The sequence below is a fragment of the Myotis myotis genome, unplaced genomic scaffold (genome assembly GCF_014108235.1).
Source record: "Myotis myotis isolate mMyoMyo1 unplaced genomic scaffold, mMyoMyo1.p scaffold_m19_p_13, whole genome shotgun sequence".
In the NCBI taxonomy this organism is placed as follows: domain Eukaryota; kingdom Metazoa; phylum Chordata; class Mammalia; order Chiroptera; family Vespertilionidae; genus Myotis; species Myotis myotis.
In genome coordinates, this window is record NW_023416317.1 from 17,806,636 (window position 1) to 17,828,934 (window position 22,299).

Genomic DNA, 22,299 nt, shown 5'->3' on the forward strand with positions numbered 1-22,299 from the left:
CACACCCTCTCAGCACTCTTTGGCTCGTGGTCAGCCTAGGGCAGGGGGCCTCGGGTTACATCCTGCCCAGCACAGGGCCTGGGCGGTGATTTCGCCTTCCAGGCTGTGGCCTGCTCAGAGCAGGATTTCTTGGCTTCCCCTGGAAGACTGGGCAGAAGGCAGAGTCCCAGTCTCACCCCCAACTGGTCCCCAATCCTGGTGCAGATTGGGCCCTCCCCGGAGATTTAAAAATACGGATGCCTGGGCCCCCTTCAGAGATCACCATGTTGTCAGACCTGTGCCACCTGGGCACTGGGTTCCAATGTACAGTCAGGGCTGAGTCCTGCTGGCTAGGCCCTGGCAGGGTGGACATGTCCGTGTTGCTCTGCCTGGCACACATTTCAGATGGCGGGGTGGGGAGGATGCTCCCACCAGCCCTGCTGGGGCCCAAGCTCACTGTTCTTCCATGTACCTACCCGGCAGGTGGGGTGGGGCAGGCCTGCCTGCTTCCGGGCCTCCGATCCCAGTGAAAGTGTGGCTCTGAGCCAAGCCATGAGAAGCATTTCCTGAGGCAGCCGGTCAGGCTTGGCGCCTGCCCAACTCTGGGAATAGGCCTGGAGCCGCCCAGGCAGTTAGTCTGGGTCCCCGACAGCTGCTTCCCCAGCCCAGGCTGCTGGCCTTCCCTGGGCTTTGCCAGGAACCATAGGGTACCCAGCATCAGGCCTGACGGGCTCCCAGAGCCAGGAGCCCCACAAGGAGGCAGGGATTAATGATCCTGTTTCACAGATGAGGAACCTGAGGCCTGGTAAAGAAATGTATGGAGGCCCTAGCTGGTTTGGCTTGTGGATAGAGCGTCAGGCTGGGGACTGAAGGGTCCTGGGTTTGATTCCGGTCAAGGGTACACACCTCAGTTGCAGGCTCCTCCCCGGCCTGGGCCCTGGTCTGGAGCATGCAGGAGGCAACCAATCGCTGTGTTTATCTCACATCGGTATTTCTCTGTCTTTCCCTCTCTCTTAAAAAACAAAACAAAACAAAACAATGGAAAAATATCCTTGGGTGAGGATTTTTTTTTTTTTTAAAGAAAGAAATGTATGGAGGTTCCACAGAGTGTGAGTGACAGAGTGGAACTCAAACCGCCAGCCCCTGATTCCAGGCACCATGTTCTTCCCACCACCCTCCACTACCTTTGGCTGATGAAGCACTTATTTCCCCATTCTTCCCGGGAGGAGACTGGAGCCTCAGAGCTGCAAGGAGGATGGTGAGAGGCTCTGAGTGCAAACACCCACCATATTTCTGTTCTAAACTCTCTGGACAGCCCCAGTGTGTGTGGGGGGGTGGGGGGTGTTCTGTGTGTGCCGCAGCACAGGAAGGGGACAGGGGTTCCAGGGGCCTCCTCTGGGCTCCCCGAGTCCCAGCATCGCCCAGGCCATGCTGCCTTCCCTGAGGTTTGCATTGCTCTTTGCACAGCAGGGATTCAACCCGTGTTTCCTGAGGGTGGTGGGTGGAGAGGGGAGGGGGACATTTGATCTCTGGGGAGAATTGGGCTCCCTCATCCTCAGTCTCCTCCCCTGGCCAGCACCAACCCAATTCATCCTGCTCCTCTCCAGCTGTGGAAACTTGTGCCTCAGCCCAGAAAAGCAAACTTGCTGGAAGTCAGCTGCTTTGCAGCTGGGGCCAGCCAATCAGGCACAGGGGGCACCTCACCCATCTCTAAGGACAAAGGGCTGAGGGCTGGACCCAAGGGGCCGGGGTGGGGGACCCCAGAGGGAACATGCTGCCTCAAGGCCTATGCCCCAGGGACAGAAAGAGGGAGCAGAGAGAGAGGTGGAGAGGAGTAGGAAGCAGGAGAGGGGAGACACGGAGGTGGCAGGAGGGACTCTGTAGGCCAGGGGACCCTGGAGCATGGCTCTCAGCCACTTGGCATTTTCTCACCTTTTCCTCCTACCCTGCTCCCCTCCCCTTCCCTGTGGCAAGGACAGGGATACACAGTAATGAGATGGGAGTTACATCGAACATCACTTGGCCGTGTCCCCATTTTACAGATGAGGAAACAGGCTTAAAATGATTGACATGCCAACGTCTTTTGGCCGTTCTGCAATTTGAATCCAGATCTGCTTGAAGCTTGAGCTGCATTAACTTTCTCTTCTCTGTCCTTCTTTGTAGTCCGGCAGCCTCTAAGCCTTGGCTCATGCCTTCCGGCCAGGCCTTCACCTCCCTGCTTTTCCAGATCAACCCCTCACCCTCCTGAGAGACTGTCTGCAAGCACCCCCTCCCGTCACCCCATGACTCACCTGGGCTCTGTAAGCCACCCGAGAACCCAGGGCCCCAGAGCCGGGGGAACCCATAAATACAAGCACATGTGCATGAAGGCACAGGGTGTGTGCCTGCAGCTACCAGCTCAGTTAGCTTCCAGGACACAGCAGCCAAAAGTAGGGGCTGCCACCAGCTTCCTGGGACAAACACGTCCCCACAGCCAGGTTGGTACCACTTGGTGTTTATTTAGACACACAAATAAAAGAGCCTGGTGGTTCAAACAGCTTGTGCTCTTTTTTTTCTTGTCATATATATATATTTTAAAAGGTCAACACATTACCCCAAGTTTTTTCTCTCTACTGAGCAATATATACAGCTTGCTATATATATGTGTGCGTGCGTATATATATATATGCATATATATAATACATTTTTTCAATAGATAACTACATTCAAGTAATGAAACACAGGATTTACAGTTTCCCTCTGAGGGCAGAGGAAAAGCAAATTCACACTCAGTTCACAGAAGAAGTACCGTTAAGAGCCCAGCCAGACAGGAGCCAAGGCCCTCCTGGGGGTGAGGGGGCAGGCAGCAGCTGAACTCACCACAGTCACACTGCTGCTTGGGGTGGGGCGGGGTGGGGGGGAGGACAGGTGTTGATGCAGGGGGGCCAAGCCTGCTCTGCCCGGGCTGGGTGGGCAGGCAGTGCTGATGGACCCAGGCTCCTTGGCTGGGATGGGTGTTGGGGTGGCGTGTTTGGGAACCTCAGTTTTCCAAGAGCCTCTCGAATTTGGGATTGATGAAGGAGAAGCCAGAGAATGCTGTTTGGTCCATGGAGTCGATGAGGTTCTTGTCACTGTAGGAGAGGCGCGGCTTCTCATTCAGGAAGTCCTGATCGAAGTTGCTGTAGTCTCCAGGGGACTTCTGTAGGCACAAGGTAGGGTGGGTGAGCGGGGCCCAAGGGGCAGCCTTCCAAGGTTCCCACACACCTCGGACCCCGTCGGGCTGGGCAAGCCAGAGCTGTCCTTGGCAGGACCAGAAAAGGGAGTCCTTCCCGCCAGCCTGAGAGAGGCCCAGCCAGAGTGGCCGCTGTGTCCAAGGGCAAGGGAAGCCAGCAGGGAGCCTGCGCCCGGGCCGGGAAAGGGCAGCATGTCCTGAGCAGCGTCTGGCAAACCGCAGCCCAGGGCCAGGCCCCGTCCGCCACCTCTCAGCTCGTGTTAGTCACACAAGCTCAGACTGGCTTTTATATTTTTCAATGTCTAGGAAAAAACCAAAAGCAGAATAATATTTCATGACATGAAAATGAAATGAAATTCACATGTCAATGTGCATAAAGCTTTTTGCTTTTAAAAAATATGTTTTTATTGATTTGAGAGAGAGAGGAAGGGAGAGGGAGAGAGAGAGAAACATCGATGCATCAACATCAATCAGCTGCCTATTGCACACCCCCTGCTGGGGATTGAGCCCACAATCTGGGCATGTGCCCTGAATGGGAATCGAATCTGGGACCTCTTAGTACATGAGTCAATGCTCAACAACTGAGCCACACCGGCTGGGCAATAAAGTTTTATTAGTACATGACCACACCCACCCATCGACATATCACCTATGGCTGCTTTGAAACCATCTGGCCTACAAAGCCTAGAGCAGCGGTCACCAACATTTCGGACCTCACGGGCCGCCAGTGGTCGGTGGCCCACCGGTTGGCAACCACTGGCCTAGAGTATTTACTATGGGGCTGTTCACAGGAAAAGCTCGCCAGTTCTGCCTCTGAGGACACAGTGAAATGGTGACAGAGATCTTAAGCTGGTGGCCTCAGGCCAAACCAAGCTGGTAGCGAGTACATCATTTTGACTAGCAGTAGGTTTTAATAGCCTTTGAGCCAATATTTTTAAATTGGGCAATTTGACATAAAAACCCAGATTTCTGGTCTTTTGGGCCCATTTCCGGGCCCATCCTCTCCTGGTGCTGAGGCCTGCTTGGGCCACTTGCCACAGGCCCACCCTTTCCACTGACGAGCTGCCAATCGGCACCCCGCCTGAAATCGGTAGGCCCGTCTCTCTTTCTGTCATAGCGGGTCTGAGAGCAGGCTGCTGATCCTCCTGCGGCCGGCCTCGCCTGGGAGTGACGTGCCCAGCCCAGGAGGCACCAAGTTTGAGCAGTAAAAGTGCTCTGCGACCTCCAGGCACAATAATGGACACGTCACCTCACACAGGCTGTCCAGCAGGACAGCGTGTCCTGACAGAGGAGGGGAGGCAGAGAGAAAAGGAGTGGGAAGGTGGAACTGTGACCAGAGAAGGGCCATTGAGTCCAACTCCCGAGGGGCTCAGGGTGCTCAGAATTCTGGCCCCAGCCTTTCTCCTTGGTGGCCCAGCTGCTGGCTCCTTGGTGGCCTCTGCGGTTTCGGGGCCTTCGTGTGAATCACTCCTCCTCTACCTGAAACACCTCCCAGATACCCCCACAGTCCCACTTCCTCTCAGATGCATGCCTTCTATGCATTCTGGGCTCCTGCTGACAGACCCGCCTGATGACAGCTGATCACGTGTGGCCTTGTAACAGCTCTTAGCTCTTGTCCTGTTGTGTCATATCATGAATGGTCATCTGTGTTCCAGTTTCTTATCTCTGTGGAGCTGGGCCTCCTCCAGCTCTGGGACTGGGCCTCCCACTTTGCTGAGCAGCTCAGCACAGTCTGCACCCAACAGGCACTCAGCGTTTCCAGTATTGATTGGAAAGTGGATTGGATGGATGGAGGGACGGAGGAAGGGAAGCCTTAACCCTGATTCCCCTGCACACAGCGGCACTAAAAAATGTAGGTAAAGGAATGGCTGGATCCAGAGTTTCCAGTGTTTGTTGAATGACTGAGTGAGGGGAGAGAGGGTGAGGCTATCAGGGTAGAGGCTGTGACTGAATGTGCCAGGGAGGACGGGGAAGCAGGTTTGCTGGAAGGAGGGGGAGGAGAAAGCAGGTGAATGACACAGGAGAGAGGAGGGCAAAGGAGGTGCCCACCCTGAAGGCAGCGGGCAACACGGAGCACATGGCCCCTATGGAAGGAAGCTGGGTCACGTACCACTTTGGGCTTGAAGGGCGGCTCCACCTGACGCTTCTCCAACAGGGTCCAGTTGATGGTCTTGAAGAAGGGGTGGGTTTTGATGTTCCCAGTCACTCCCAGCCTCTTGGCTGGGTCTCTTTCAAGCAGCTGCAACCCAGCAAGGGCCCCAGTTAGCACCCAAAGGCGGTAGGAATTGGACCCTCAGCACACACCCAAGCAGACCCAGGGCATCCGGCAGGGTGGCTCAACCCAGTGCTGCTGCCCAGGCCACTGGAGCTGAGGGTATTGTCTCTGGCTCCCAGGTCCCCCCAAGACCACAGGCTGTGGATGGGGGCTGCCGGGACTTGAGTAAAAGCAGGGGCTGTTTACTGAGTGTTTGCTGTCTGCCTGGCACAGACCGGAGCATCACACATTTATGATTTCTTCCAACAACTCGGGTTCTTGCATAGCTCCATTGTGCAGATAAGGAGACAGACTGAGCGTTTAGCCTCAGGTCTGTCTGTGTCCTGACCTAACTCACAGTCACCATGACAGGCCGATTCAGTGCCGGCTACTCAGACAGGAGCTCCGGCGAATGCGACGAGAGAGCAACCCCCCACACGTCAGGACCGGTGCGTCAGTGAGGATCCTGGCATTCCCACGACCCCGTATTTACCGGTTCCTGCCCCGAGCCAGCCTCGCCCAGGCCTCCCACCTTCTCCAGGATATCCTTGGACTCCTTGGTGATCCAGCGGGGATAATGCGGCGTGTCCACACGGATGGACTCGAAAAGCTCATCCTCATCGTCACCGTGGAAGGGGGACTGGCCAATGAGCATCTCGTAGAGCAGGACTCCGAAGGACCACCAGTCCACGGAGAAGGAGTACTTCAGGCCCTGCAGGATCTGGGGCAGGAGAAGGTGCGGGAGCTGAGGGGTGGGAGCAGGAGTCGGGCCAGGCCTCCTCACCCTCCTGGCTGGTGCAGACATCATCATCTCAGGGGCCCTCCTGGCTCCCCCTGTTGAGATGAGGTGTCTGGGCTGGAGGCTGGGCGGGTGCCAGCTCACCTCGGGGGCGATGTAGTCAGGGGTACCGCAGAAGGTGCTGGCCTTCTTATCCGCGAATATGTTCTCTTTGCACATCCCGAAGTCGGCGATCTTGATGTGGCCGTTCTGGTCCAGCATCACGTTGTCCAGCTTGAGGTCCCTGAGGGGAAAGGAGAGGGAGGGGCCATCAGGAGTCAATTCCGCTCCTGACCCAGCTCCCATTTTCAGTCCCGTAAGAACTTTTCCCACGCGGACCAGGGCGGGAGGAAGAGAAAAGGCAGCAGGAGAAAAAGAGGCACCAAAATAGGTGCTTTGGGCGAGCCACCCACTGTGTGTCACAGGCTGGGCACACGCCGACCTGCTTTCCCAGCCCCAAATGAACCTCAGAGAGGCGATGTCACTGGCCCAGGGTCGCCTCACTGGTTGCCGTGGAAGTGGCCCTGGGTTCAGCTCTGTGTGACTCCACAAGGGCAGGGACCGTATCTACTTTACGTAGTTTGTTGTTTGAATAATTTATGCACATGGTGACAAGTACCAGAAAAAGGTGAACAGCACATACAGTCCACCCTCCACTCATCTCGATGGCCAGGCCCACCCTAGAGTGAGTCTAGGTATGGCCAAAGCTCATAATAAACCCTCACTGGTTTGGCTCAGTGGATAGAGCGTTGGCCTGAGGACTGAAAGGTCCTGGGTTCGATTCCAGTCAAGGGCACATGGCCGGGTTGTGGGTTCGATTCCCAAAAGGGGGCATATAGGAGGCAGCCAATCAGTGATTCTCTCATCATTGATGTTTCTATCTCTCCCTCTCTCTTCCTCTCTGAAATCAATAAAAACATATATTTTTTTAAAAAGCTCATTATAATACCCATCTTACCTCACCTTTTAAAACATGAGCCCTAATACGCAATATATACTGTCCCATGGCTGGCTATCCACCTGACAACCTATCCTGACTTCACCCCACATTAGGGCACAGAGCATGGCCGAGACAGAGAGAGACACCAGTGTGCGAGAGACACATCGACTGGTTGCCTCCTGCTCGTGCCCCGACTGGGGCCGGGGATCAAACCTGCAACCAAGTTACGTGCGTGCCCTTGACTGGGAATCAACCTGGGACCCTTTTGTCCTCGGGCCGGTGCTCTCACCACTGAGCCACCGGCCCGGCGGCCTCAGCCGTGGATGCATGCACAGTAATCTGCTGTCGGATAGGATCGTATTCACTGGGTGGGAATTTGTGGAACCAGTTCCTATTGGTGGAAGCCGAGAGTGCTCCGATGGCTTCAGCACCGAGGTGACTGCACCGAGGGAGACACTGTGCCACTCGGTACCGCGCTCCCGCCAATGGGCCGAGTATGGGGTGGGCAGTGAGTTCCCAGCCTCTGGAGCCATGCCAGCCTCAGCTGAGGGGCCACCAGGAATCCTAGCTATGGAGTAGGAGGTTTAGGCAAATACCCAATTAAACACTGACTCCAAGTGGAGATGGGGCCATAGCCGGGCCGACTCCACTCAGAGCGTTACAGAGGACATGATGGGTTCGAGCTTCCCTTCCTGAAAGCTGCCCACACCCCACACCCCCAAACCCCCGCTCCCTATCAACCCGTACCTATAAATGATCCCCTTGCTGTGTAGAAACTGGAGTCCACAGATTATCTCAGCAGCATAAAACCTGGATATGAGAGAGAGACAAAGTGTTCTGGAATTTCTGCTGACCAGCCCTTGCTTCTCCCCGGTCCCTCATCCCCACCTCCAGGGGCAGGAAATGCTGCAAATAACTCCATGGACAACCTGGGCCTGATCGAGCACATCTTGTATCAGGCAAGTGGAGGCTAGCAGCCAAGGCAGGAAAGAAAATTATGAAGGAAATGCTCCAAATAAGACAATTTTCTGTGGTAAGAGTTTATGCATTTATATTGATGTACACATGTATGTACATGCATGCGCACGTACGCACGCACACACACTGTTAGGGGGTGCATGCTAGCCTGGGGGTCACACCAGCTCCTGTGTCGTGCAGGATCACCGAGTGTGAGGCTGCCCTGGCTGAGGACCAAGGAGGGGACAGGAGCCAGCATGTCTGAACTGTGCACCCAGCCAGAGCTCACCCACCACCCAGGTGTCCCATACGGTGGGACCCGGCTACCCCCAATCTCTCCACCCAGCTCTAGCCCAGTGTGGCTTCTCCAGGGAGAGGGAACAGTGAACAGAGGGCAGACTGGCAGTGGCTCTTCCCCCACAGGGCCCGTACTTACATGGCCCGGTACAGCTCAAAGCGGCCTTTGTCCTGGATGTGGTACATCAGGTCCCCCCCATTGAGGAACTCCATCACGAAGAACAGGTGCTCCTAGGGTGGGAAGGGGGGTGAGCGGAGGCACAGAAAAGGGGAGGGCCACTGCCCTGGGGGACGTGAGAGGGGGAGACACAGCCCTGCCCGGGGAGTATGAGGCAGGGACACGACCCTGCTGTAAGGGGCTGAGTGGGAGGCTGCGGGGAGCGGTAGCCCCTGCGGCAGTGACAGTGGGAGGCCCCGCACCTTGGTCTGGAAGGTGCAGTAGAGGTGGGTGAGGAAGGGGTTCTCCCAGGCGAGCGCCAGCACCCGCTTCTCCACCATGGTGCACTCCACGTCATCGTCGATCAGAACCACGTCCTTCTTGAGGGCCTTGATGGCAAAGAACTCCTTTTTGCCCTTCAGCTCCGCAAGCAGCACCTGGCGGGCGGGCGAGTGGGGCTACTGAGCAGGACAGGCCCGGGCCCAGGGCCAAGGCACCAGAGCCCCACCTGACCAGGTCCCTGGAGCTGCCTCGGGGCCACTGTCCCCTCACCTTCCCGAAGCTGCCTTTGCCCAGGACCTTGTGGAAGGTGAAGTGCTCGATTTTGCACTTGGAGCTGCCCTCCCAGATCTTGCCGTAAGTCCCAGAGTCTGCTGGAGAGATGGAGATGGCACTTCAGACTCAGGTCTCCGGCTGCGGAGTCCCCTCCCCGGGGACCCAGGGGTGGGCTGGGTAGGAGGCCTCAGAAAGGAAGGGGCTCCTTTCCCAGGGTGTTGGGAGGGAGGCCGGGCCCCATCCTGGGCCCTAGTGGGAAGTAGGGACTTTCCTGGGGAAACAGGCCCTTTACCTAGGGAAAAATTTCCCATGAGCTCTAGTTTTTTCTCAAAATTCTGGTAGATCCCAAAAGGCTCTGCAGACTCTGTCTCTGGCTTCCGAGGGGTTTTCTGGAAAAGGGGTGACAGTTGATGGGCCAGACAGTTGGCCATACCAATGCGGGACCCCCAAGCAGTACACACACACTCACACACACTCTCCCCGCGGCACAGAGACGCCTGGGTGGTCTGGAAGGCCGTAATTACAAACAAAAATTTTGTAAACTGGATACCACCTTCCCAACCCGTTACTCAATAGATGTTTGTGTTGCCTCCACTTGTGATTGATTCTAGAGTTTTACCTTAAAGTTCTGTGGCATCCCTTGGGCCCCACCACGCCCACCACGCGCAAAAAACATACACACACCACGGCTTTGTTTCAAGTGCTTCAACCTTGCACCCCCTCCCTCCCCCCCCCCAGGTTCACGCTCAAGCACAGAACTGCTGGAATAACTGATTTCTAAGGGGGTAAGCCACCTCCCTCTGCTGCCTAATCCTGGAGCTGGACCTTCCAGAAGCGGAGTCTTGGGTATCAAGCCCCCCACTGTGGCTCCCCAGGAGAGGGTGTGAGCCCTGATCCCCAACCCCACGGCCCTCTGTCCTGGGTCCCCACGGCGCTGCCCACCTGGCTGACTTGGTTCAACGCTTCAGCCAAGAGCTTCTGGTTGATGCCACAGAGGTTGGCAACCTTCTTCTGGCACTTATGGTGCACGTTCATGCCACAGTCTGGGGCGAGGGAGAAGCAGGCCCATCAGGCCCCTGTCCAGGCAGGGCAGCCAGCGGGCCCAGCCAAGGGCAGGGAGGCGTGGAGGAGAGGATGGGGGGGGCGGGGGAGGGCTTTGGTGGGGGCTGCTGGGTTTCCTGTCTTTAGAAGAAAATGTATCTAAAGCCACTTCAAATCGTTCATTATTTAAAGAAAAAAAAAATCAAAGATATGGGACCTAATTCTGACCCTTCAAAGAATGTGGGGGCCGACCTGGACAAGTCCCCTTTCCCGCAGGGATCTCCCGTTTCTCCTCTGCGTTTGGGGAGCAGCCGCTCTCTGCAGCAGTGACTCTGGGTCTGACTCTATGTAACACCTGCGTTTGCAGAGCTCACAGAGGTGGGGCCTCCTGTCCAGGGGTCACATAGCAGGTAATGGTAGAGCCGGTCGGGCCAGGGGGGAGGGCTCCCCAAAGCCTCCCCATGTGAAATCCCCCAGTGAGAGGGCAAAGGCAGCAGCAGTTAAGTGGAGTTTATGGGGTCCAGTGAGTAGGCACAGCTGGGAGTATCTCCTATTTCTCCCTCCCCACTCCCCCCCACCCAGCAGCCCAAGAGCTGGTGGCACGCACCTTCACACTTTAACCCCTGCTTCACCAGCCCCCACAGCAGGCTGCCACAGTGGTCACAGAAGGTGGGGCTCATGTAGTTGTAAACCTTGAACCGGTGCGGCATGTCGATGTTGAACCGTTCTTTCTGGAACTGGAGTAGAGGGATCACAGGTCAAGGGTCACAGGGCAGCTCCAGCCCCTTCCTCAACCCCTAGCTCTCCCCCAACCCCATGCATGGCAAGATGCCAATAGGACTCCACTGGGGACTGGGCAACCCTGAGATCCAAGGAAGGAACAAGAAAAATGGGGGATGGGTGAGCCCCACAGGGAAGAGAGAGGGAGAACCCAAACCCTTCCCACCAGGCCAAGCCCCCCAGACCCCCGGACCTCTGCCCTGGACCCAGCCTCACTATAGTGTCCCGGCTATTGGTCGCGGTGCCGGTGCACCGGCCGATGATCTTGTCGATGCATTTCTTGTGGATGGCGGCGTTGCATTCTTGAGAAGGCGCAGGCCCAGGCGGGGGATGGGAAGGCACCGGGAAGGGCAGAGTCTGTGAGCAGGCCCAGTCCAGCCCCCTACACAAAGCCACTGTTCTCCCAACCGCCCACACCCTCACCCCACAGAGGCCTCGGCCCAGAGCTCGTTTTTTTTCTCCTCCTGCCAGCCCTCGAAGGAGGGGCTGAGACGGATGGGGCAGGAGGATGGCCGATCTCGTGGGTCTCAGAGTTTAGGAAAGGGTTAAGGGGTCCCGATGGGCAGGGAGGGGGGCAGAAGTGAGGGGCATGGGGGGTTGCCCCCATTCCCTCTCCTATGCGCCAGGACAGCAAATAGCTCCTAAGCACTCTCTCGTGCACATGCGTACACGGACAGATGCACCCTAACTCAGACAGACATATACACACAGCATGTGCAATCATGACAAGGCTTCTTACATAGAATGCTTACCGTGTGCCAACCACACTTAAAACACAGCTCTACATATTTTATCCCTCTTGATCTCCACAATGGCATTATTATCTCTATTTTATAGATGAGAAAATGAGGCACAGAGAGGTTAGGTAACTTTGCCTAAGGCCCTACAGCTAGGAAATGGTACAGCCAGATTCAAACCCAGGCAGTCTGGCTCCAGAGCCTGTTCCTAACGACCAGCCCGCACTGCCTGGTGTATGCACCCTCGTGGAGAAAGGTGTGCTCACTGGTGGGCACCGAGATGCACACACATCTAACAGAAGCACACGTGCAGCCAGGGGCGTGCTGGTCAAGGCCTGCCAGCCTCTCTGGGGGAAAAGGGGCCGGATGCGCAGCAGGGGCTGGCTTCTCTGTGAATTCTCCACTGTGACCTATTTCAGGCTACCAATGTGATGTCACTGAGTGCAAAGAGTTAGGAAGAGCTACGCAGAATGGGCTTCCTGAACTGGAGCAAGCCAACTCCTGCACTCACTGAACAGAGCTATCGTTCCCACGTGCACACACTGGAGACACAGGCTCTCCTGTGACCACACCCAGGCACTGCCAGGCACACATGCACACACGTGTACATACAAACCAGATTGTGGAGACACTTACGCCTACATTTGTAGCCTTGCTTGTTGAGACCCCTGAAAGGCAAATCCCCAGGCAGGGTGAGAAGGGGGGGTTCTGGGTGTGGCCCTCCCTTCCTCCAGCCCCCTGGTGGGCACAGCCAGCCCTCACCAAACAAATTCTTTGCACACAGAACAGAAGGTAGGCTGCCCGAAGAAGGTGGCGATGAACTCGTGGTTCTTGATGTAGTGGATCTTGGCCTGTTTAATGGCTCCACGGCGGTTCATTGTTGGGAATGTGGATTCGTCTTCACCCCGCAGAGACTGCTTGCAATCTGGGGGCCATGGAATGGTGAGGTCAGCCACAGCCACAGGGGACAACCCGCAGTCCCTCCCAGGTGGCCATGGACAGATCGGTGGTGGGGGCTGCTTCTCTACACCTCTGTCCTGGCTCTGGCCTCTGAACCTACATCCCCAGCCCAGGTAGGGCAGGTCTTACCTCCGTCTTCCAGGAAATACTGCACAGACATCAACACCTTGGCCTGGGGTTGCAGGTCCAGCTGCAGGGGTGAGGGTGGGGGTGGGGGTGGGGGTGGGGGATCAATGAGGGCGGGCGGGCCCGGGCCCAGCCCGACTCAGAACCCGCCCCCATGGTTGGTCCCCCAAGGCCAAGGGAGTCCTGGCCGCCTAGCAGGGCACCTGTCTGCCTGGTGTGGGCAGGGACAGGCCCCGCCCCTGAGCCCCGCCCCCACCCCGACTCAGGGGTATTATTACATTTGGGGAAGTGAAAGGATCCACCCCACACCCAGCCTGGCCGCCTGGCCTGGGAACAGAGTGGGAAGGGAAACTCCCCACCCTCAACACCACTGCCCCTTCACAAGGATATGAGAACCCAAGCCCACGTCCCCTAGCACAAGCAGAGGCACCGACACTCGCCCACTTTCACACGTGCTGGCTTTCTGTCTGTCAGGGCTTCTGCATGTCCGTCTCCTCAACAGACTGGCTGGTTCTAAGGGCAGGACCCTCCCCTCCCCAGAACCCAGGCCTGGTGACTGACATTGTCCCTTGGGGTAGTGGACAGAGAGCTCATTAAGTGCCGCTGCCTGACTGGCCAAGGGTCAGTGCAGCCCTGAGTCAACTTGCTTGGCCCAATGCCTTCAGCCCTTCCTGGAGGCTGATGGTCACAGGTCTTTTTCTAGCGGGGACATCTTGGCGGCAGGGGACCACATGTGACCCTGGGGGGCGGAGCTTCTCTGCCAATGCTGGCACCGGTGGCCACAAGGGCCACATGTGTGTGCAGAGTCCTGGTTTGGCAGGTGAGCGGTGGACCCTCAGCCTTCCCCTTCTCGCTGTTGAAGACCGTAACTGCTGTTCCCGAGGGCCTGCCTGGGCCTGGAATATCTGCAAAGATTCCAAACAGCACTGGGAACAACGGGTGCCTCTGAGAAGGGAGCCTGGTGCCGGGGTTAGGGCCAGACTCACTTTTACCTTCAGATGGCATACTTTACTATGGGCACATCCTACCTTCACAAAATCAAAAGGGAAAAAGGTCGTTTCAATAACAAGGCTGGCTCGCGTCAGCACCCACCCTGTGCCGGCTCTGCAATCAGCCCTTTACATCCAGCTGCTCGTTTCATCTGAGCCACCAACACTGAGGTAGGGTCTTTTAGCAGCTCCTTTTTACAGAAAAGCCAGGATTTGGTAAATTGCAGTGCTGGGATTCGAACTCAGCTGTTTTGGCTGCAAAGCTGCACCCAGCAGCCATGCTCACTCCCCGTGTGCCCACGCATGCACGCACACATACACACACGCATGCATACAGGACCGCAGCTCACGCGCCCCTCACCCAGAACTCGGCCTTGCCATTGTTCTTCTTGCAGCGCTCGGCCAGCACGGACACGCCCACTGTCACCTCGGAAATGGGATCCTCAGCTGCCCGCATCAGCACGATCTGGATGACGCGGCCCTCGTAGATGTGGGCGTCGAACGTGGACTTCCACTCGGGGTACATGGTGGGCTTCTTCTGCACCAGCGTCTTCCCGCGCTCTGCAGTGGGGCCACGCAGTCACCTCAGGCAGGGGCCCCGCGGTCCCTCCCGTCCCAGACTTGCCGGACTCTTCAGCCCGATAGAATCCGCCTGGCTCTCTCCCGATGGCCCACGTGGCTGCCCAGTGTCCTTGGGACTGAGTCCCATTGCTCAGCCTGCACGACTGTGCTCTGCTCACCTCACCAGCCTCCTCCTCTCACAACACACGCCAGAACACAGAACTCTGGCAGCTCCTCCTGGGCGTCCTGCCAGGTCCCATCGCCAGGCCTTTGCTTCCTGCTGTTCCCTCTTCCTGGGACCCTCGTCCTCCAGTCCTACCTAGATGTCCCCTTCCCTACGCACTTACTCAGTGAACACATGCTGAGAGCTGCCACATGCCAGCCACTATATTGGAGGCAAGGAACATGGCAGAACGAAAAGTTACACCTGGTGCCTGCCCTCCTGGCGCCTCAGTCGCAGGCAGAGACATGGGCCAGCTCATGCCTCTAGTAAATGTTAAATCATAGCTGTCATGGAATTGGAGTGGGTAAGGCCGGTTCCAGACCCGCCCGTGTAGGGGGCCTGCCCCGGCCTAAGGGGTGGGAAGGCTTCTGGAAGAAGAGACAGTTCAGCTGAGACCTAAACGATGAGCCACGGCTCACCAGATGAAGGCAGACGCAAGAAGGAATGGTCTTCTCTCCCAGGACCACGTCCCCGACTCCAGCCTGGGACTGTGCCTACTCTCAGCTTCCCTTTCACAGGACTCATCGTCTGGCTCCCGCACCTGAAGGAAAGCCCCACGAGGGCAGAGCTAGGCCATCCCTGGAGCCCTGTGATGTCCTCGGTGCCCAGCACAGGGCCTGGCACATGGACATGTGGAAACTGTTGGGTGAGGAGGAGCCAGAGCCTCGAGCCCAATGAGGGCTCCATGCAGCCAGTGCCGGAGGCCCAACAGGTACTTGGTGGCCTCCGCTGTCCTGCATCCATAGCTGGGCTGGGCAGGGAGATGAGAATGAGGAAGGATCCCTCAGAGGTTCTGGGGGCACAAGGCTGGGCCTCGCCATTGCCTCCCACTAGGCCCAGACTCCCAGCTCCACTGGCTGCTGCACCTCTCCAGGGTCCAGCCTCCAGCCCTACCTGTGCTGAGTGCCTCCTTCATCTTCACAGCACAGAAGGGCTGGCTTGCCTCGTCCGCGGCCGGCAGGGAGCCCAGCTCATAGGTGTTGAAGGCGATGCGCAGGAACGGTGCCATGCTGGGACCTGTGATGGGGTTGTGTAGAAAGAATGGGTGAGGCAGGCCAGTAGGGCAGAGCCAGCAGGAACAGCCCTGGTCAGATATCCACTCCCCCCAGAGCTCTCACAGCATTGAGTGTGGTCCACATGGCACTTAAAACGTTAAAGTTGAGAAGTTTTATGGAAGTCAAGATTTGTGACATCCCTGGTAAAACTAGAAGTGGGACAGCAGGCAAAAGCTGCTGGCACAGCCCCCTTGGTTGGGACCCCCACTCCAGGCGGGGACCTCCTTACCTGCCTCTCCAAAACCATTTGTAAAGTCATTCAATGCCTCCTTTAATACCCAGCTGAACACATCTACTACTATGTGCCTGGTACCCAGCATGTGCTGGCCAAGATGTGAAGGACAGTGCCCCTTCCTCCCACGCCCTGCCACACAGCTCTTCTTGGTTTTCAAATTTTTTTGCTCCTAAATACCCAGGAAGACAAGCAGCGCCAAAACGACCACATCCACTTTTCAAATGGGGAAACAGTCACTGTGAGGCCAAGCCAGAACCTAAAGTTGGAGTTCCACTGATGAAGCGCCCACTTTGTTCAGAGGCCGGGGCAGTGAAAGGCCCCGCCCACAGCACTGTGCCTGACCCTTCTGAACCGGAGCCCCTGGGGGTCAGGGGCCTCTTGCCTTCCCGGAAGTTTGCCTGCACTTTCAAACAAATTATCTCCTAAATATAAAACTATTTTAATGTTCAATGTAATGCTGAGTTTGCTTTGTAAACCACACAAGTTGGCCCCACGCTCCTCCATTCCTCACATTCCTCAAATCAAGGGTCACTTCAGGAGATGACCCTGAGGGTCTTCCGGGCTGTCATGAGGGATGCTCACATGCGCAACCCACGCTTTCACACTCATACACCTACTTGGACACTGGCTCGGGGTTTAGGCACCACATAGGAGGGTGCTCCCTAGCCCTGGTTGAAGGAACACTCACTCATGTATGTGCACATACATATATGTACTCCTACTCCATCCTGAACTCAGGTCGCAGAGTGGCGGACTCAGACACTGACCCCTACCCATGCACATGTATGTTCACACATGCAGCAGCCACCCTGCCCAGGGATAGCTCCCTTGGCTCTTCCATAGGCAGCCAGAGCAGCAGCGGGTCTGCTGGAAGCTCCCAGCCAGATGAGCTCACAGGAAACACTGACCTCAGCCTGAAGCCCAGCCCAATAGCCTGGCCAGTCCTCTGAGGCCAGCAGCCAGTGCAGAGAGGAGGGGCTGGCGGGGTGGGGGTGGGGATGGGGGTGGGGGTAAAGAGCAGACGCCATCATGTCCCCTGCTTGGGCCTGGCTCCTACTCAGAGGAAGTGAGAGGGGGGGTGTGAACTCACATCTGAGCCCAGGCCCCAAAGCCTTCATTCATCCTGAGTCCAGCCAGGCCAGCCACCATGACCTCCCAGTAGAAGGGAAGAGAGCCAGCTGTGGGCTGAGCACGCATGAGTGTGCGAGTTAGTGTGTGTGAGGGTGCGTGTGGTGTGGCTGCACAGCTGTGGAGATGTGTGTGCCTGCGAGGACGTGGAGTGGGTGGCAGGTGGTGGGCACTCAGGTAATGTTGATGTAAAGAGTGAGCTGCATGGGTCTGGCTGGGAGTGGGTGTAGGAGTCTGGGTGAGGGTCCCAAACCCCCAGGCAGAAAGGACATCATGCCCCTCCTGCCACCTTGCCTGGCCCAGCGTCCAATGCGTGGAGCAGCCAGGTGAGTGCTCCCTGAGAGTCCAGAATAACCAGTAGGGCCCCTCCCTGCACAGCATACACTGCTACATGTCTGCACCCACTTCCCTGGGTCTGAGCCCACCAGACATGGCTCAGCCTCATGCTTCCTCACAAGACAACCTCGAGGACTAGCTGGGGCAATAACCTGGAGACCCAGCTGGGACAATACAACTGGAGCAATAACCTGGAGACCCAGCTGGGACAATACAACTGGAGTAATAACCTGGAGACCCAGCTGGGGCAACACTGGACTTTCTGAGTGACTCAGGGAATGAGGGTTGAGTAGGAGGTGGGCAGGGACAAAGGGGTTTGGCTCCTGGGGGAGAGGAGGCCAGGGCAGGCCCTGGGGCAAAATAATGGTCAAGCTGCCTGGTGGCAACACCCTAACACCACTGCTGCCCTGGCTGTGGGACTCCATGCAGGGTTCTTGGCCACCTTGAGGCTCAGCCCCGTTCCCAGATGAGGAGGGTCCCTTAGTGCAGGGCCGTCCTGACAAGAACTTGTGTAGGACAAGAGCCAACATCAACCCCACGGGCCTCAGGTGGGGGTCTTTTTAATGCTACCACTACTTCTTGCCTGCAGCACCCATTTCTCACCCGTGCACCTCCCTTCTCAGTGCATGAAGCACTCACATCCCCCACCGCGTCTATTCCACCCACCCGCCAGCCTGGGAAGACAGTCCTGATAACTGAGCCCACTTCTCAGTCAGGGCAGCCAAGTCTCCAGGAACACGGAGCTGCTCGCCCTGAAGCAGGGAGTGTGCCAAACACCTGCTGGCGGCTCCTCCTCCCACTGCCTCCCCGTGGGGCTGAGCCCAGATGGCCCACAGACTCCACGACTCCCGGGCCTCCAGGTGGCCCGCCAGGAGCTGTCCACGGAGACCACCCAGTTACACGGAGGAGAGAATGGGGGTGTCAGAGCCCGGGCTGAGCCTCTAGCTCTCTGCAGCCACACTCAGAGCAGCTGCTGGCTCACAGTTAGCTAGAAGCCACCAGGGGAAAACCACAACCACAGTGGGCCCTGGCCCCAAACCTGTACCACCAGGCCACAGTGCCACATGGAGGGAGACCTCCTGGGCCTCTTTGGCAGTAACCCTATGCTTAGGTCACCTCGCCCAAACTTCCTAGGTCTAAAACCAGAGCATGGGTCCTGCCAGGCTCTACCACCTCCTCTACCCCAACTTTACTGCCCGGACCCCAGGAGGGAGAGAGACCCCATGAGCCGGTATCTCCTTCCATCGCTGTGTGATGCTGAGGGGCACTGGGGCCCTACACACCAGTCCCCCACTGCACAGTGGAGCCAGGGTCACCCACCTACCTCACAGGGCGTCTGAACACTGGTGGGAAGGCCAGGAGGTAAAATAACGGCACAAAAGCAAGGTGTGCCAACTATTTATAGCCCCATGCAAATAGGCCCAGGCTCACAGGCCCCAGAGGAAGACCACTGGCTCAGCCTCATCACTGCTCTGCAGGGCCATGGAGGTGGCAGGGGCTGGACCCCGCACAGGGCTCCGTGGGGACCATCTCCTTGGAGCCAGCAGAGGCCAGCCAGGGCTCTGAGTCTCTATGCTGCTGCTTCTCTAACCTAAAGTGAAGGCAGCCCAATGAAGCAGAGAGCACTGGACTTGGAGTCAAAGCGTCTGGGTGCCAATATCAGAGCCCCCACTTATAAAGGACTGTCATTTTCTGAGGCCGTGTAATGGCATTTGCATCTTCTATCCCTGTGCAGGTCCAGAGGATGGGTATTTTACTGATGAAAAGACAGGCTCAGTGAGGCTAAGTGATTTGCCTCAGATCACATAGACAGGAAATGGTGGAAGGAGGACTTGAATCCAGGCCTGCCACCTTCTTCCCAGTGTGCCATGTCAGAAAGAGGAGATGAAGGGAGAAAGGGGGCAGAAGTGGAGAAATAAATGGGCCAGGGGCAGCACACACAGCACACTCATGAGGACAGAGAAAACAGAGAGGTGAAGACAGCACAGGTACCTGTGCTTGATCAGAGTCTATCCACCCAGCCCCCTGCAGGCTGGTCCTAGGCTGACCTGGAGGACCACCCCCTTCTATGCAATGAGGGTGGTACAGACCCTGAACTGCTGCCTTCCCTCCTGTCCCAGCTGCTTGGGTCAGCTTCCCGTTTTCAAAACAGGGGAGGCTTGGCAATACTGGATTCCAGTCCCGGGGGGAAAAGGCTCCTCACCCTGGCATAGACCAGCACCAGAGAGAAGAGGTGGTGCTAGGCTAGGCCAGAGCAGGGCACCTCCTCAGGGCGATGGAAACCTGCTCCAGCCAGTCTGGGGCAGTGGGTAAGGCTGGCATCGAGCTGACCAGAGTCGGGCTGACTGGTTGGAGCGCCCAGGACACAGAGGACAAATATGTATGTTACACATCCACATGCGTGCACAAGAGTGTGTTCCAGCAAAGGAGGCGTGGAGGGAACATAGCCTGAGGGGTGGCACTACCAGGAACAGGAATGCATTTTCTAACTGTTCTACAATTGTGTGTAAATTGTTTGATAACGACTTTGTTAAAGGGGAAAAATAAAACCCAGCAAGCCAAACTATCTCCAAGAGATGGGCCTTGAGAGACTGATGTGAACGTATAGACGGGGAAACCAAAGACAATGAGGGTCCCCCGGCCCGCAGAGCTGACCTGGCCCCTCCGCCCCGGCCCTTCCCTGGCATTTGATTCTGCCTCACAGGCCACAGGGTGATACCCACTGGACAGAGGAGCAGAGGGGGCCTGAGAAGAAAGGCCTTGGCCAGGCTTTTGGAGTGTGTGAATCTGGAGGGAGGGTTCCTTAGAAAGTGTGCCAGGCAAGTGAGAGGTGGCCAGCAGAGCTCCAGTAAACCAGGCTGAAGAGACATCAGCTGAGGCCCCCTGGGGGTCTGAGCTCTGCTCCCTTAAACAGACCCCTGAGGAGCAGAGATGCCCCCTCTAAAGCAACCCTCCCCTGCCCAGCCTTGGGGCGGCACCTGCTGCCTGCCCACAGAAAGCATCACCAAGACTGGGTGGCGGTGGTGTCAGACTAGGCCAGTGATGGCGAACCTTTTGAGCTCGGCGTGTCAGCATTTTGAAAAATCCTAACTTAACTCTGGTGCCGTGTCACATATAGAAATTTTTTGATATTTGCAACCATAGTAAAACAAAGATTTATATTTTTGATATTTATTTTATATATTTAAATGCCATTTAACAAAGAAAAATCAACCAAAAAAATGAGTTCGCGCGTCACCTCTGACACATGTGTCATAGGTTCGCCATCACTGGACTAGGCCCTCCTAGAGAGGCAGACCCTGCTTGGACCTGCGCAGTCCAGCCCACAAAGGCCTTGAAGGTTGAATGAAGGAGGGGGCGGGGGGGTGGAGGGGGGAGTCACACGAGGCCCAGGCGGTGGAAGGAAAGAGGAGTGAGCGGCAGTGTGATCAGCAGCAGGGAGCGGGGCTGGCCCTGGCAGAGTTGCAACAGGGCAGGGGCCGGGTGTGGCGGAAGCTGCCAAGCTGGGCAGGCGGGTAGCAGCCTGGCTGGGAGGACGGCCTCCCCAGGCGGCCTTCCCCTACGGAAGCAAGTGAGGAGGCCACAAGGGTTTCACAACCCAGGAAGTGGGCCCAACGAGAAGAGCAGGGGGTGGGGAGGCAGGGTAAGCAAGACCTTCCAAGGCCCCCACCAGGGCCTGTACGCCAGCCTCTATGTGCCCAGTCCTGTCCTGGGAGGAGGACCAGCTACGGTCCCACAGCAGGGGGTGCTCCCCACACCTGCTCCTCCCCAGGACAGGGGCCTCATCCCCAAGGCTCCTTCTCATCCGCTCCCTCACCCCACCTACACCAGCCACTGTCTAGACCAGTGGTCGGCAAACTCATTAGTCAACAGAGACAAATATCAACAGTACAGCGATTGAAATTTCTTTTGAGAGCCAAACTTTTTAAACTTAAACTATATAGGTAGGTACATTGTTATTAACTTAATTAGGGTACTCCTAAGGCTTAGGAAGAGCCACACTCAAGGGGCCAAAGAGCCGCATGTGGCTCCTGAACCGCAGTTTGCCGACCACAGCCTTAGGGCAGTGGTTCTAGAATCACCTGGGAATCTTTTTAAAATCCTGATTTCTGGGCCTCACCCTCCGGAAATCCTGTTTCTTTGTTATGGGGTGGGGCTACAACATTAGTAACAAAGAAACAGAATTTCCGGAGGATGAAGCCCAGAAATCAGGATTTTAAAAAGATTCCCAGGTGATTCTAATGTGCAGCCAAGGTTGAGAACCACTGCCTTAGGGCATCTCTCTGAGCCTTGTAGTTAAGGTCAATGGAAAACTACAATAACTCAATCAAAACAGAACTGCTAATGGCCTACCAGTGGTCGGCAAACTCATTAGTCAACAGAGCCAAAATATCAACAGTACTTCTTCAAAATAGACTGGCCCAGGCCGAAAACAGACTTCTGCGCACGGGCCACAAAGTTTCAATCGCACTGTACGTGCGCGCCCGCACGTGGTATTTTGTGGAAGAGCCACACTCAAGGGGCCAAAGAGCCGCATGTGGCTCGCAAGCCGCAGTTTGCCGACCGCTGGTCTAGACTCTCCTCCCTTTCCCCAGAGACCCCTCCTCCCTGCCACCACTCCTGGCACCTTTCTATTCATTCTCCCCACAGCTTGGGAGCTCCTGGCTCCCGCTGACCTTGGAGAAAGCCACTGCCTCAGCCTGTGCCCCACTTTCAAGCCTCCCTGATTTTGCATATGCAGTTCCCTCAGAATGTCCCCCTGCATCCCTATGTATCCTTCCAGACAGTTCTAAAAGAAGCCCTGGATCCTTCCCCACTTCCCAAGAAGCCAGGTGCCCCCTGGCACCATGCCCATCCCCTACTCCCCCCCACACCCACCCACAAATCCCAGCAGGGACCCTGTGCAGGTGTCTGCAGAGGACTTGGGTCTGTTGTCTGGGCAGTGTCTCTGCCTCTAGCTCACCCTTCTCAGCCCGTAGAGAACACCTAACTGTCCCAGG

At 56.7% G+C, this 22,299-nt stretch overlaps 1 protein-coding gene across 8 annotated transcripts in view; it reads right to left on the minus strand.

Annotated features, from left to right (window-relative positions):
• Positions 1–2,457: 2,457 nt before the first annotated feature.
• Positions 2,458–22,299, minus strand: part of PRKCD (protein kinase C delta) — a 30,799-nt gene continuing 10,957 nt past the window's right edge. For 3 of the 8 annotated variants that reach the window (XM_036331906.1, XM_036331907.1, XM_036331904.1), the window contains 16 exons: positions 15,440–15,562; positions 14,123–14,322; positions 12,776–12,836; positions 12,449–12,611; positions 12,323–12,354; positions 11,166–11,251; positions 10,777–10,906; positions 10,071–10,171; positions 9,421–9,517; positions 9,126–9,226; positions 8,837–9,010; positions 8,556–8,647; positions 7,910–7,972; positions 5,977–6,466; positions 5,301–5,429; positions 2,458–3,157 (listed from right to left, as the gene is read on the minus strand). In XM_036331906.1, coding sequence (XP_036187799.1) covers positions 2,999–3,157; positions 5,301–5,429; positions 5,977–6,466; positions 7,910–7,972; positions 8,556–8,647; positions 8,837–9,010; positions 9,126–9,226; positions 9,421–9,517; positions 10,071–10,171; positions 10,777–10,906; positions 11,166–11,251; positions 12,323–12,354; positions 12,449–12,611; positions 12,776–12,836; positions 14,123–14,322; positions 15,440–15,554 — 2,193 coding nt within the window. In that variant the 5' untranslated portion in view covers positions 15,555–15,562 and the 3' untranslated portion in view covers positions 2,458–2,998. Of the gene's footprint in view, positions 3,158–5,300; positions 5,430–5,976; positions 6,467–7,909; positions 7,973–8,555; positions 8,648–8,836; positions 9,011–9,125; positions 9,227–9,420; positions 9,518–10,070; positions 10,172–10,776; positions 10,907–11,165; positions 11,252–12,322; positions 12,355–12,448; positions 12,612–12,775; positions 12,837–14,122; positions 14,323–14,964; positions 15,087–15,439; positions 15,563–22,299 lie in introns of those variants that run through there. The other 5 variants (XM_036331911.1, XM_036331909.1, XM_036331910.1 and 2 more) reach the window with 5 other exon arrangements.